The sequence below is a fragment of the Mesocricetus auratus genome, unplaced genomic scaffold, assembly GCF_017639785.1.
Source record: "Mesocricetus auratus isolate SY011 unplaced genomic scaffold, BCM_Maur_2.0 Super-Scaffold_2245, whole genome shotgun sequence".
NCBI classification, from domain to species: domain Eukaryota; kingdom Metazoa; phylum Chordata; class Mammalia; order Rodentia; family Cricetidae; genus Mesocricetus; species Mesocricetus auratus.
In genome coordinates this window covers 45,028,541-45,042,196 of record NW_024429180.1, presented here as the reverse complement: position 1 = coordinate 45,042,196, position 13,656 = coordinate 45,028,541, and the positions used below count along the sequence as shown (strand labels likewise).

The following is a 13,656-nucleotide window of genomic DNA, read 5'->3' as shown; positions in this document are numbered from 1 at the left end:
TTTTACCGGGGTCGCATATCAGATATCCTGTATCAAACTTAACTTGGAGCACAGAGCATACCAGGTTCCTTGATTGATTTTTATTTAGCAAAGTCTCTGTGTTTACTCATTGCTGAGTAAGAATGTGCCTAAGTTCTGATGCTACAGGCAGAATAAAGAAGTATTCTGAATGAAATCTGACTTTGAGAAGTTTACAGATGTCCTCATTTCTTGAGCCAAGTCATACTGACCTAACGTAAAGGTTTTAGGCTTTTCTTTTCTGTGGTGGTTAAGGTGCTTTTAACATGTATTCTGGAAGGTGCAGAATAAATCAAAGGTTTGGAGGTAGTCAGCTTACCATTCCTGTTGAAGTTAGCTTACCATTCCTGTTGAAGTTGTGAACTTAACCTAATGTTAAGCTGAGAAAAGTTTATTCGAAACTTAAAAAGATTGTCATGTGTGTTTGTTCAAAATTGCCCTGCATCTTTTCCAGTTTTCACCCAGTTGTGTGTTAACGATTGGTTTTTACTTGACAATTGGCCGGAAATAGGGAAATTTGGAAAAATCCCAACCTTTGTTTATGATTGCCAAATAGATAAAAAAAAAACCTACCGTGATGATTGCAGTTAAATTTTACTTGGATTTCATTAGTGTAGAATTTGAAATAATCCTCAGCAATTTATACTGAAATATTATCACAAAAGGAAGGGACTTGCCAATAAAATCAGTTAGAGTTTGAGGGTCGTTGTCCCATAGTTTTGCAGCGTTTCTGTAGCTCTTACTGGCATCGTAGAAGGGTGTGACAGGAGGCAACTCTCTGATAAGCTGTTCTAGTGGTTGTTGCCTCTAAGAACTAAGTTCTTTAGTTCTAAGAACTGCCTGACTTTGAGATAGTCCACATTCAGGTCTTGGTTCTAACTTGCACCCCTCACCTGGTCTACCTCCCGGATGTAATAGGACAGCACTTTTTAGAACACACTGGTCTGAAAACTCCCGGGCTGTTTGGGAACTGTGAGGGCTGAGTGTTACCCCTTTGCCTCATGAAGCAGCCTGTGATTATTTATCCCACGTCTTTCCTGGGTGGCAACTCCACCTCCTCTGTTACTTTCAGTTTTTTTCATTTCTTTTAACTTTTAGAAATTGTAGGTTGGATGGTTAAATTCATCACAGGTTTCCTTTTCTTGGGCCAGATTGTTTTTATTTCTCATTTGTGTTGAGTTGGATATGTTCCTAAATAGAAGGGTTCAGCTTTCTCTTCATCTTCAGGGTTTTAGAATTCATTGTAAATGTTGTTAGATAATGGAGTAACCATTCCTTTTCAGCTTTGGTATGTTTCCAAACTGGCTGCCAGAGCCAGGAGGAAGGAAGGCAGTAGACACTAACTGTTGGTTACTACCTCCTTAATGCTGAGACTATAACCGTTGTTGGTTTATAGAGAGCAGGAGAGAGCCCAGCCCTCGTTCCACTAACAGGTAAGGAACCCTTGTGATAACCAGTCGTGTGAGAGGGAAGTAACTTGTAGAATTTTTGCCCTTCATTTACCCAAAATATAACATGTCCCAGAAATAGGACACCATGGCTGACTAATCAGAGAGCAGGGACACACGGCACTTTTATAGTTAGTGGGAGGTCTTCAGCTTTAACTGTACCACAAAGATAATCATTTTCCCCGAGGCACTACTGTTAATTCCTGTGACTTTACATACATGCCTGCCTCTCTGGTTCTCCTTTCAGCTTTCCCTTGCTCAGATGCTATGTGCTTTGAACCTCTGTCCTATATACGATAAAGCTGGTTTCCAGGATCTTTAGCATCATCTATTGTTAGGTATGCTTTGATGCTTTAATTTCTACATTGTGGTCACTAATGATTATTCCTGGTCCCTCTTGGCTCCAAACAAAATGACCATGCATTTAAAAATTTTAAATGTATCTTTTACCTGTGAACGTTATCCAGCCCTCCAAGTTCAAATGTGAATGAAGAAGAAATCTTTTTCATTGACAGAAATCAGAGCTTTGGTAAAACTCAGATTTTAACCTCTTTTTTTTGCCATAATATTGGCCTATAGTGTGGAACAATTCTCTCCAAATTACTGGAATTTAAACGATTAAATTGAGCTTTGTAGGTATTCCTGAAGTGTAGTATTCTGTTACTACAGTTATTCTGTTTCTGCTTTCCAATCCGTCTTCTTTTCTTTGATGGAAGAATTAACTGGCTCTTTCGATGTATCTGAGGTTGATTGAATGCCTTCTCCCTGTCCCTTAAAGACGACTATGATCTTGTTTCCCATCATAATGTTTTTTTGCTTCAATCTTCTATTTGAGGTTGAGTGGTTTGTCACAGAGTATGTTATGGCTTAGATCAGTACAGGTCCCTTCTTAATAGCAACTAAAGAATTAATCATTTGTGGTAACAGACTTCTAGAATTCAAAGTAAGATGTACTCAGGAAAGTTTGTCCCAAGATAGCTCTTTTTTTGTCCTGAGGATAAGCTATTACAAACTCAAATGACCAGAGTGTGTAATTTTTTAATAAGAATTTTTTCTTAAATCTATATTCAGCTCTATTTCAGTGCTTCTCTCCTACCAGAGGTGCAAGGAGTGATCCTAGAGCCACAGATACAAGACCACGGAGAGCTTTTGACGCCAGGGTCCACTTTCTCCACTGAACCCTTGGAGACAGAATGCCCAGCTTCTGGAGAGAGTGGGAGAGGATAATAAACAAGTGGGTGCTTTCCATTCTTTACTTGGGTTTATTTATAGAGTGGAGTGTCCTTCTGTTGCCCATTTTAGTCAGTTGGTAATCTCCTTGGCTTCTTACAAGAACCAGGTGGGACTGCAATCTCTGTTTTTTCTGAGAATACTATGTAGTGCCCATTCAAAAAAAAAAAAAAACCAAAAATAAAATTTATTGAATTTTCTCTCCAGATAATTAAAGCAGTACCTAATCTGGGGCACACACACATGATTTGGTCTATGCCTGTGTTGTTCACAGAAATTTAAGAAAGGCAGTAATTCCCCACTTTGGCCTTTATTGTAACAGTGAACTGGATAGAGTTCTTATAGAGTCCTGCGCTTCTTCCTTGGGTGAGCTGGACATCTGAGATCTCTTAATTTATATAGTTGAATGTCCAGTTGTCACCCTGCCCTGTTAGTGAGGACTCTTTGGTCTTTTCCTACTAAATGTTAGGCCTTCACACTCAAGTCTCTTAGGAGATGGAATGATAGTACTGTTGTGGCTTTACTGTCAAAAGTAGGTTTCATCCTTTAATAAAATATATATGAATGAGTATAAATTTCAGGATTTAATGTCCCTGACAGTTACATTCAATATACTCAAAAGTAGTTTTCTAGTCCCTAGGAATGACTAGATTTTTCCTAGAGCATTAAGATGGTTCTTTGTTAGTTTCTTTGATGCCAAGGGTAGGGTCTGAGTCCAGGCAGTTCTTACATCTACAGTGGGTAGAATGTGAAGTTGGTGCTTTGGCAAGTTTTCATTGTTTCCTTGGTGGCTTCCTTCTGTGACTCCAGGTATCTTGATAATGGGAGACCGGTTTATGTGTTCTCTAATTGCCCAGATTTCTTTCAACTGGTAAAACATGATCCCTCTTCAGCAAAAGGAACTCCTCTAGCAGAGCCCACATGGACGATGTGTGTGTCACACATGCCAGCACCTGCAGTTTGGAAGGCAGTGGTGAATGGATCCATGCAGTATGTCTAGAAGACACAAGGATGAGCCAGCCACCTGATCTTGTTTCTCACAGTCGTTTTAAGATTTATTCTGGGTTATTTTTGGTCTGAAATGGAAAGGCTCAAATAATGAAGTAATCTTTTCATATTGGAGTTTCATATGGCCTTGAAAATCCTTCTTATTCTGAAGACTGAAATAGAGGAAGCTTGAGAGTCCTGTCTTTCAAAGCAGCTCTCTGTATCTGTTCACTTACAGGATTTGTGGGACTGAAAATCATTTTAATCAAGTATGCATCCCCCACTTTAAAACATAGCATAAATACACAGAAAGTTTGATAACCCCCTCTACTCCCTCTTCCCTTACCCAGTGCTAAAGGGGACTAGCAAATAAAGGGTAAACCCAACTCTTCAAGAGTCTGTTAATGTTCGATGTACTCTTAGCTCATCCCTGGCTGGTCCTGATCCTTATTCTTACTGTAATTTATCAAATTTACAAAGTTGTAGAGCTATCTCGGCAACCAGCAGAGTCTGGTCTGTGTTCCTAAGTAGTAAATGCCTGTTAGGGTTTCCTCTGCACTAGGCATACTACACTTGAATGACGCAGAGCAGTTGGTATGGAGTGGTGATAATCCAAAGAGTCACTGAACCTGCAGGTGTGAATGAATGTAGTTATCCAGATCACTGCTTGAGAGGAGCTACCAAACAATTGTTTCTTTGGTTATCTAGTAACTCTCTAGAAGCCAGTCAAAGCTGTTAAGGAAAACTGTAAGTCAGCTGATGCTGCCAGCTCCTTTTAATTTGGAATAAGTTTTAAGAAGAGAAATTGTATAACAATAACAACTGAAATATTAGGCGATCAAAGTGTAAAAGCTACATTTGCTAAAATATAATCTGCTTTTAGACTCTCTTGGCTATAAGAACTATTTTTTCTTATAAATATAAACATTTTTCTAAAGTACAATGTTTAAAAGTAAATTTTAAAGATAATTTTGAACAGAAAATTTCCCCACAGAACTCTGAAATCCCATGAATGATTACAGTTTTGTATTCCTGACTTAATAAGATCCTTCATGAATACATATAAACAAAAAACCAAATTCCCTAACATTTTAGTAAGAACTCAGGGAACTGAAAGTGAGATTTGCCTAGAAATTGAGCTTCATTCTTTAAATGATTGTAGAAACCATTTTATGGCCTGAGATCACTAGCCTTTTGTCTCAGCACTGAAGACAGAGAGAGATTTAAGCTTGGAATCTCAAGCTTTAATTAATTTCAGCTCTGTTCTTAAAGTATGCAAAAGAAATGCCAGTGCATTTCCATTACCTCATGCACTGGAAGCTATTTCAAAGTGAAACTTTTTGTATATTACTGTGTACTGATTTGTTTAAACTTTTAATTTTGATGCATTTTCCTTTCAGATTTTAAAAGAACAATTTCGTGTCACAATATGCAATCCTTTATCATTTACGTGTTTATTTTATGAATATAAGTTATTTTCTAGAATGATTAATTGTGTAATATTTGTATTATGTGATCATTTGAAAACTAATAAATATTTTCTCCATGGAAAAATGCACTTACTGATAAATGACTGATTTTTATTTCAGGAATAGAAAGTGAAAATTGCAACCATACTTTTAAGTCTAATTTAATGTGTCTTTTGCTAAGTATTTCTGATTTATATTGTCTTCTGTCTAATTTTTTTTGAGAAAAGACTTTCTCTGATTGTTAAAATTCTGGCGTCTATATGGTAAATAACAAGAGTAATTTATTCAAATTGCATACATAAAAAGTCCCTCTGCTCTCAAAGCAGAAGCCATTTGAAAATGAAGGCCAATTGGAGAACAACCCAAGTGATGAATCGTTCCCAAGAAAGGTGTTTTCTGTTTTTTGTTCAGCTTGAACAAATAATAGGTCCTGACTTCAGAGTCTTACCTTACCCAGACAATGTTGATGGTTCTTGTCTTCACGACCTACATTCACTCACCTAAAGCTGGCTATTAGAGAAATTACCCCTTCTTGAGAGTGCAGGGTCTGTTAGAGGAGCGAGGTTGACTTTTGGATTTGAAGTTCAGAAAGTGGACTCCTGTACTTTAAAATTACATGAGATGGAGTCCTAGGCTTGACAACCTGGGAATTTGATCAGACCTCCTAAGGAAATGATACTCTGAACAAAATGAGGGTTATAAATGAAAATTTTAATTTGAGATAGCTACTACATTGGGGCAGGGGAAATGAAGCCAAGACTTTTTGGTTTTGTTCATCTGGTAAGTTTGGAAAAGATGAGATAAAATTTCTACTAAAGTGCAAAGTTCCTAATGTTAGAATTAAATTGTTGAAAAGATTGACAGTTGTGTTTGAGTGGAAGGCTGTGATTCCTCTACACAAGCCTTTTTATATGCATCAGAATTTTCAAAACTATTGCAAAGATAGTGGTGAAATGAGAGTTTTACATGCTTCTTTAGCATGAGTTTTTCCTATGCTACCATTACCCTTCAAATAAAGCATTGCAAAGTGGAAATGTGGTTGTTGGACCATTATCTTCAGGAGTCAGCCACGGGCTACGGCTTCACCACCACTGACAAATTTAGCTGTAGTATGAACATGCTTTGATTCCCCCCCCCGACGAAATAAAGATTGGGTTTTTTGTTTTGTTTCATTTTTGGAGGGGGTGGATCTTTGAGAGCCTCTATCCTATGAAAAGTCACATGCCAGTGACTGTGAATTACTGACCTTAACTGCAAACTTAGCTGCAAACATGCATGCATCTCTATTTTCCTTGCTTTGTTGAGCAGAGCTTCCATGCTCAAATGTCCCAATCAGCGTCTTTTTTCATTTAGTTATTTTTGTTACTTGTAAAGAAGATTGCATATTAATTGGGTTCCAAATGTGAAAAATTCATGTTTCAAAGTTATCACACAGGTGCCCTGGAGTTTTTTCACTAGTATATATGTCTAAGGCAAATTTGATTGTTATAGTAAAAGTTTTCCAGGCCTTTGAAAGTGTGCATTGGAGTTTTCAGAAATTCTGACCAAAGGGATTCTCTGCACAAGAGGTAAGGCATGGTGCAGGTAGAGGAACATTATGAATGCGGTCAGTGCAGTGACTGCTGGCTACATAAACCCTAAAGTTGGCTGCTCTGCAGACAGGTAAAGAAGTAGGAAAGCAGTTTTTCCTAGAAACGTTTCCCAAGAGTACAGAATAGACAAGCCACAAATTGGGCTTTACATGTTTGGGGTTTATTTAGAGATATATCCATAGACATTGTGGCCTTTTTTATGTACAGGTAACCTCCAATGTTATAAGGTGCGGAGGCAGTTTCTGCCTTTTCTCTCTTAGTTGTTAATGATCCATATTCATGTGGATTTTATTTGAGACACAGTTTTCCTGTGTAACACAGGCTGTCCTCAACTTGTGATCCTCCTGCCTCAGCCTCCTGAGTATGTGACAGGTGTGTTTCACAGTGCCTGGCCTTTAATGTCTTGTCTTGCATCCTGTGAGGACCTGACATGGAAGTTTCAGGGTTCTGGCTTCACTTTGCCTGAGTCTTCCTGTTTCTGTTGCTTCATTCTTGGGATTCAGAAAAATACTGAATCTTTATTTTGGTTTGATAAATTAAGGAATTTTACAGATACTCACTTAAAGTAACTTGGGAATCCTATATTTCCAAGATAAATAATATATAGTATATAAAAGGAGAAAGTTATACTATTATATTCCTTAAGGACAGTAAAATAGGCTCAAAAAATTTGAATTTTAGTACAGCACTTGGTATATCCTAGAGAAATTAATTCTTGACTGGATGAGATGGGGAAACAGGTTAGAAGTTTTTCTTAAGGTCACCAGTGAGAGTCATTGACTCAGGAGGGCTCTGCAGAAAACAACATGGTCTTAACATCCACATTTGAGCTATTTTCATAAAAGCCCCCGCTTAAAGGATTTCTTATTCTCTTAGTGTAAAGAGAATAATAATTGCTGATGTAAATCAGTCACCATTTCATGAGATAGCTCGTTCTGAGTTAGGAATCACTCTGGAAAGAACTTGACCCAGAATTTGCTCCTGTGTCCTTGTAAACTTGACCTTCAAATTAGCCAATTTATTATCCCTTCACATGTATCTTGATTGATACATAGAAACAGTGTAGCATTGCTAATTCTATACCATTCATCAATAATGAATGTGTGAAAGACTCAGCTACAGCTGGGACAGAGGTATCATATTACCAGGCCTTACTGGCCCGACTTGTAGATGACAAAACAAGTTTGACCCTTTTCATACAAGGCAGACTTTAAGATGCCTAGTAGTTCCCCTGTCGGTCCTAAGTCCCCCTTTCTACCATATTAACACCCCTGTACCCTAGTCATGAAGCTTGTCTTCAGGACATGTTTCATTTTTTCATTGTTAGTTTGTAACATTGACCCAGCACACTATAGATGTGTCTGGCAATTAAACCTGACCTTGCTTGTCCATGGGATCCTCCTATCATTTTGTCTTGATGCATTTATCCCGGATACTTAATTTCATTAGCCTAGATTGTCCTAAGCAGATAATGTATATCGTGGTGCACAAAGACATTATTTTTTATAATAACCAGGTCAATAGTCAAAGACTGTATATGTATAAGGTCCATAATTTAGTAAAAGAAGAAAGCTAATAGCTAAGACCTTGGAAAATCTGATAAAAAATATAACCTCCATTTAAGGTGTTTTTTGTTTGCTTGCTTAGTTCTGACATAAATAACTGAATTATGTATTAAGTGATCTGTATAATATAAAATGTTACTTTTCAGGGTGTTCTTGCAGATTTAATGGTAATCGGGCCTTTTGGAGCCAAACTATTGCTATGTCACTGGCATTGAGAAGATGATGAACTTGGGTTCAGTAACAGAATTAGAAATGAGAAGTAATGTTCATTGGAACAGTTTGGGAAATGGACCAAATCACTGAAGATGGTGAAGAAGGGGATGTGGAAGCCTGGGCTCTCATGCAAATACAGTCCTGTGCTGTGTATTGAACTAGAGCACAGATAAGCCACAGAGAAGCAGCGCTGCAGCTTACCCGTATTTATAGTTGCCAGTTAGAATAGTTCTTCTCCAGAATACAAAAGTGACCTCTAGGAAGACATGCGGTACTTACTGGTCTCCAGATCCACAGATGCTCAAGTGCCTTTCATTAACTGATGAAGTGTGCGTGTATCCACCCACATCTTCCCGTGTGTTAAAGGTCATCTCTAGATTAGCTGATACACTGTTCATACTTAGGAGCATCAGGACAAGACTGCACATGTGCAGTAAACCCCTGAAGCCTTGGGTCCTTGAGTGTGGAGGACAGCAGAATTAGAACTTTGCAGAAAGGAAGAATACTGTTTAGCTACAGTGGACATCCTTTGGTCCTTCACCTATGCTCATCCAACAGTTCACCTAACCTGTTAGAAAGTTGGGAGTATCTCTATTTTAAATGGCAAGAAACTTGGACTTTACCAAATCTGCCCAAGAGCATACTGTCAGTGGGCAAAGGAGATGGTGTTTGAAATCAATCTGTTTAAAGAATTTTAGTATGTCTTTGTTTATCAAAAACATTTTATTTGTTTTTTTTTTTTTTTTGCCAAAAGAAGGCTGATCCTCAGGACAGTTTTTACTTAGAACTGTAGTATCAAGTCTACAAAAGGACCAGTTTACTTCATGTGCACTTACAGACTTTCGTCGGATTGTAGGAAAATGTACCAGACAATGGAGAGGCCTCCTTTCCCATAGTGTTTTACATTAGTGTGACACACTTAAGATAGGTGAATGAACCCATACCTTGTTAACAGTCTTCCATTGCCATTCCTGCTGTGTCCCGTGCCATATTGTGCAATGTCACAGATTGACAGCATCAGAACCACTGCCCTAGGCTCTCTCCTGGGCTGCTGTGGCTGGGTCCTATGGTAAGCCTTGCACAGCTCTTTGCTACACAAACTGCCAGACTGTTCAAAGGCAGAGGCTTTACTCACTGAGCTAGTCCCCAACCCTGAAGAGGATTTTACTTTATACTGGTAATTTTCAAAGTGTCCCTTGGAACCAGCTGCTTCTGGGGGGCATCTTAGAAATGCAGGTTCTCTGACCATTCTGTTTTGCATTCCCGCTGGCAGTGAGTGAGTCCTGGAGCTGGTGTTCTCCCCAGCATTACGTGCTGTCTGGTTCTGGCTGCTCTGTTGGGTGCAGTGACATCTCATTCAGCTCAGTTTCCTTGCAATATGCTAAAGGTCCTTTTCATAAGGGGTTTCATCTCTGTTAGCTGCTTTGGTGTTAGGTATCCTACTGAAGGGCATTGTCCTGCTTGAAACTCAGCTAATTAATTTTGACCAGGTAACTGTGTTTGGATGCCAGTCCTTTTTCAGACGTACGTGTGACAAAATTATCCCCCATTCTGTGGCTTGTCTTCAGACAGTGTCCTTTTCAGAAGAGTGTTTTCATTTAAAGTCCATCCTGACACTTTAGCTTTATAAAAATTTATTGCAAACCTGTTCACATAGATTTCCCCCCCCCCCTTCGTTAACTAGTACCCCCCTCCACCCCCAAGTTTGGCATTTTACAAATGCAAAGGATTTCTTCACTGAGTCGCCCTCGTTGCTTTTTGGAGATAACTTGACTCTGTTCTTGCTTTCTCTTGGCATGCTGGTTTGTCCTGGTGCTTTCCTACCATTGGGGAGGATTTGAAGCCACGGTAGTGCTAGTCTTCTCTTGTCTGCAGCGTTGTGCTATTTTCTATTTTTGTTTTTTCCAGGCCACATAATCTTTCAAATCTCTTAGTCTCCATCCACAATGTAACCTGCCGAAGAATTTGATTGGCTGTGTTGAATCTAATGCCAATTTGGGACGAGCTCAAATCCTATAAAGTATCACTTAAACATCCGTGAAGATGGGACCTGTTTCCATTTTCATTTCTCATCTGTTCTTTTAGTCATTTGCCCAAATAGATTTTATAAGAGATAGTATTATAGAAGATTTAATTCCCACTTACAAAAATGAGATAGGGTCTTGTTATGTAGCCCAGGATAGCCCCAAACTCAGCCTTCTGCTTTTGATTTAGCCTCTTGAGTGCCTTGATAGGTGTGTACCACCCATTTTTACTTTGCTTTAATGTAAAAGTGAAGCAGTTTTTATTTATTTTTTTTTTATTTCAGGTACAGTGATTCATTACTTGAAGCAGCTGGCTTTATTGCCCTGTGTTAACCTCTTGTCCTGCAGTCTTCTTGTAATGACTTACAGAGTTGAGATTCCCCATCCCCTCGTCAGGTATTTTCAACATGTGGAGTGGTATCTGGGGACAAAGACAGTTGTGATTTGTTCCTCTTGAATCTTTCATTGCCTTTGCTTATTGCACTAGCTAGCACTTAGCTGTTATTGGATGAGTGAGAGACTTGCCCTTGTTGTGTGTCAGTATTAGGGAAGGCATTGCGAGGTTAGCTGTAGGGTTTTGTTCCATTCCAGTTTCACTTGGTGCTTTTAATCTGAATTGATGTTGAGTCTTGACAAATGCATAAGACTCCTTTTTTTAAAGGGGCTGCAGAAATGATGACTCAGTGGTTGTGAGCACTTGCTACTCTTTAGAGGACCCAAGTTTGGGTCCCTGCACCCATGTTGGATGACTTAGAATTGTCTCTAACTCTAGCTCAACAGGACCAGATGCTGTCTTATGGTCTCTAAAGGCACCCATACACTTGTTGCACACACACACAGACGCACACACACAGATATAAAATAAACCCTTAAAAACCAAATCTTTAAAGAACACTTGTTGCTATGAGTGCATGATTTTTTTTCTGCTGTTGCTTTATTCCTTTGGTTTCTGAGTTGAACCAGCCTTGCATCATTAGATGCTTATAAGTCTCATTTGTCACGGAGTCTAGTTCCCTTTATGTGCTGTTGGATTTTATTTGTCAAGGATTTTTGCATCATTCTTGGTAATTTCCCTTTCTTGTGTTTTCTTTGCTTTAGATGCTAGTGTAATGCTTGGCAGTTTTTACCTGTTTTGTCTTTAAGAGGCCACACCTGTGTACATGCAGGCACAACACACATGTACATGTGTACATGAGCCAAACATGCTTGGTAGAGAATATTGTTCATGAAGTATTTGGTTGAGTTCAGTCCTCAGTGTCTGATGCTTGTGTGCGCGCTGTGTTTTAGTAAACTGTGTCATTTGATCTATTTCATCTAAGTTGCCACGGGGATAGCTTAACAAATCTTTCTGTCTTTTATTGTCTGTGGGGTCTCGTGGTTTCTCAGCTATATCTTTCACTGGTTACTATGGACAGCAGTCAGTACATTGATCAAAGAACTAGATTTTGGGTTTGATTTTCCTGTCTTGGGTTTTCTTGTTGATTTTCTTGGTTTTGGACTGTTTGATTTCTGATCAAACAATTTTACCTGCCTGTTGCTTTAGGTCTACCTTGCTTTTCCTAAGATGAAAGTTTAGATTATGAGTCTTTTTACACATGAGCATTCAGCACTGTAAGTTTCCCTGCAGGTATTATTTTTGTGCACTGATCCCCAGATCTTGATAGTTATAGTTTCTTTTCCTAGTTTGGAATACTTTTTTCTTTTTAAAGATTTATTTATCATGTATGCAGTGTTTTGACTGCATGTGTGCCTGCATGCCATAAGAGGGCACCAGATCTCATTACAGATGGTTGTTGCTAGGAATTGAACTCAGCACCTCTGGAAGGACAGCTAGTGCTTTCCACCTCTGAGCCATCTCTTCATCCATTTTTAAATACTTTTGACTTTGTGGAGTTGGTTTTCTCTGCCCACCTCAGTGCTGGTTCTGGGAGCCAAACAGATCACAAGGTTTCGCCAGTTGGAGTCTTGACATGCCGAGTCATCCTGCCAGCCCCTAGTCTGAAATATTTAAAGTTCCTCTTGAGACTTTTTAAAAATCACCCATGTGAATTTAAAAGTACATTGAATTGCCAAGGATTCGAGGGCCTTCAGCTGACTAGAAGTAATTGGGAAGTGTTTCTGAGTACCAGTTTAATTCCACTGTCTGAAAGCATTTGATCTTTTGCATTTGTTGTTGCATGTTTCATTGCTCAGGATATATAGTGTCTGGGTGACTGTCTCATGTGAACTTCAGAGGAACGTGAATTCTTACTCCATTGTGTGCAGTAGCCTGTAGCTCTCATTTCTGCCCTGTTGGTTGACAGTGCTGTTAGGTTGTGCCCTTACTCTCTCCTGATAGGCCTAGTAGTGACTTGCAAGTCTGTCACTGTAGTAGACGATTTGCTTGTTCTAATATTTCTGTCAGCTTTTCCTCAGGTATTCTCATGTTTTTAGTTAGACCTTTTTCATTGTTAATACTTACCTAAATATCTTGACTTTTTTCTGTTCTCAAACCTCCTTTGTCTGGAATGAATACAACTACTTCCACATTTTTAGATTTTTTCTCTTTCAAAAAAGGTGTTTTGATTATGTGTATGTGAGAGTCTGTGGACGTGTGAACACAGGTGCCAATGGAGGGCTTTGGGTTCCCTGGAGCTGGATCTCAGGGCAGTTATGAGCCACCTGACCTGGGTGCCAGGAACTAGGACTTTCTGGAAGGACAGTGAGTTTTTAACCACTGAGCCAATTCTCTAGCCCTTCCAAGTTTCTTTTTTGTTAGGATGGCTGGCCTCAAGCTCAGTATGTAGCCATGGATGACCTTGATCTTGTGACTCTTGCCTCTTCCAAGTGTTAGGATTATAAGCATGTGTTAGGGTACAAACTCAGGGCTTCATGTGTGATCAGCAAGCACTACCAACTAAGCTATGTCCCTAATTTCCCAATATCTTTTGATTAGTATGAGCGTGCTCTATATTACCTTTTCTCTACTGTGTGGGATGTGTGTCTGAGTGTAGGCACACATCCTGGGCATGTTCTGCTGAACTGTATGCTTCAGGCCAGCTAGCTGGCACTTGAACTCTTGGGCAGTTCTATCTCCACCGGCCATGCCACCACACGAGTGCTGGGATTAC

The 13,656-nt window shown here is 39.2% G+C and overlaps 1 protein-coding gene across 6 annotated transcripts in view; it reads left to right on the top strand.

Moving 5' to 3' along the window:
- Tsc22d1 (TSC22 domain family member 1) overlaps nt 1–13,656 on the top strand; it is an 89,959-nt gene that overhangs the window by 19,769 nt on the left and 56,534 nt on the right. The window contains exons 2-4 of one of the 6 annotated variants that reach the window (XR_005869743.1): nt 1,302–1,804; nt 2,538–2,700; nt 3,554–5,237. The exons of 1 other annotated variant lie outside the window; for it this stretch is intronic. Coding sequence is in view for 1 of the 5 variants with exons in the window: in XM_040728709.1 (XP_040584643.1) it covers nt 2,538–2,580 (43 nt within the window). In the remaining 4 variants the exon portion in view is untranslated. Of the gene's footprint in view, nt 1–1,301; nt 1,805–2,537; nt 5,238–13,656 lie in introns of those variants that run through there. 4 more of the 6 variants (XR_005869786.1, XR_005869734.1, XR_005869726.1 and 1 more) reach the window with 4 other exon arrangements.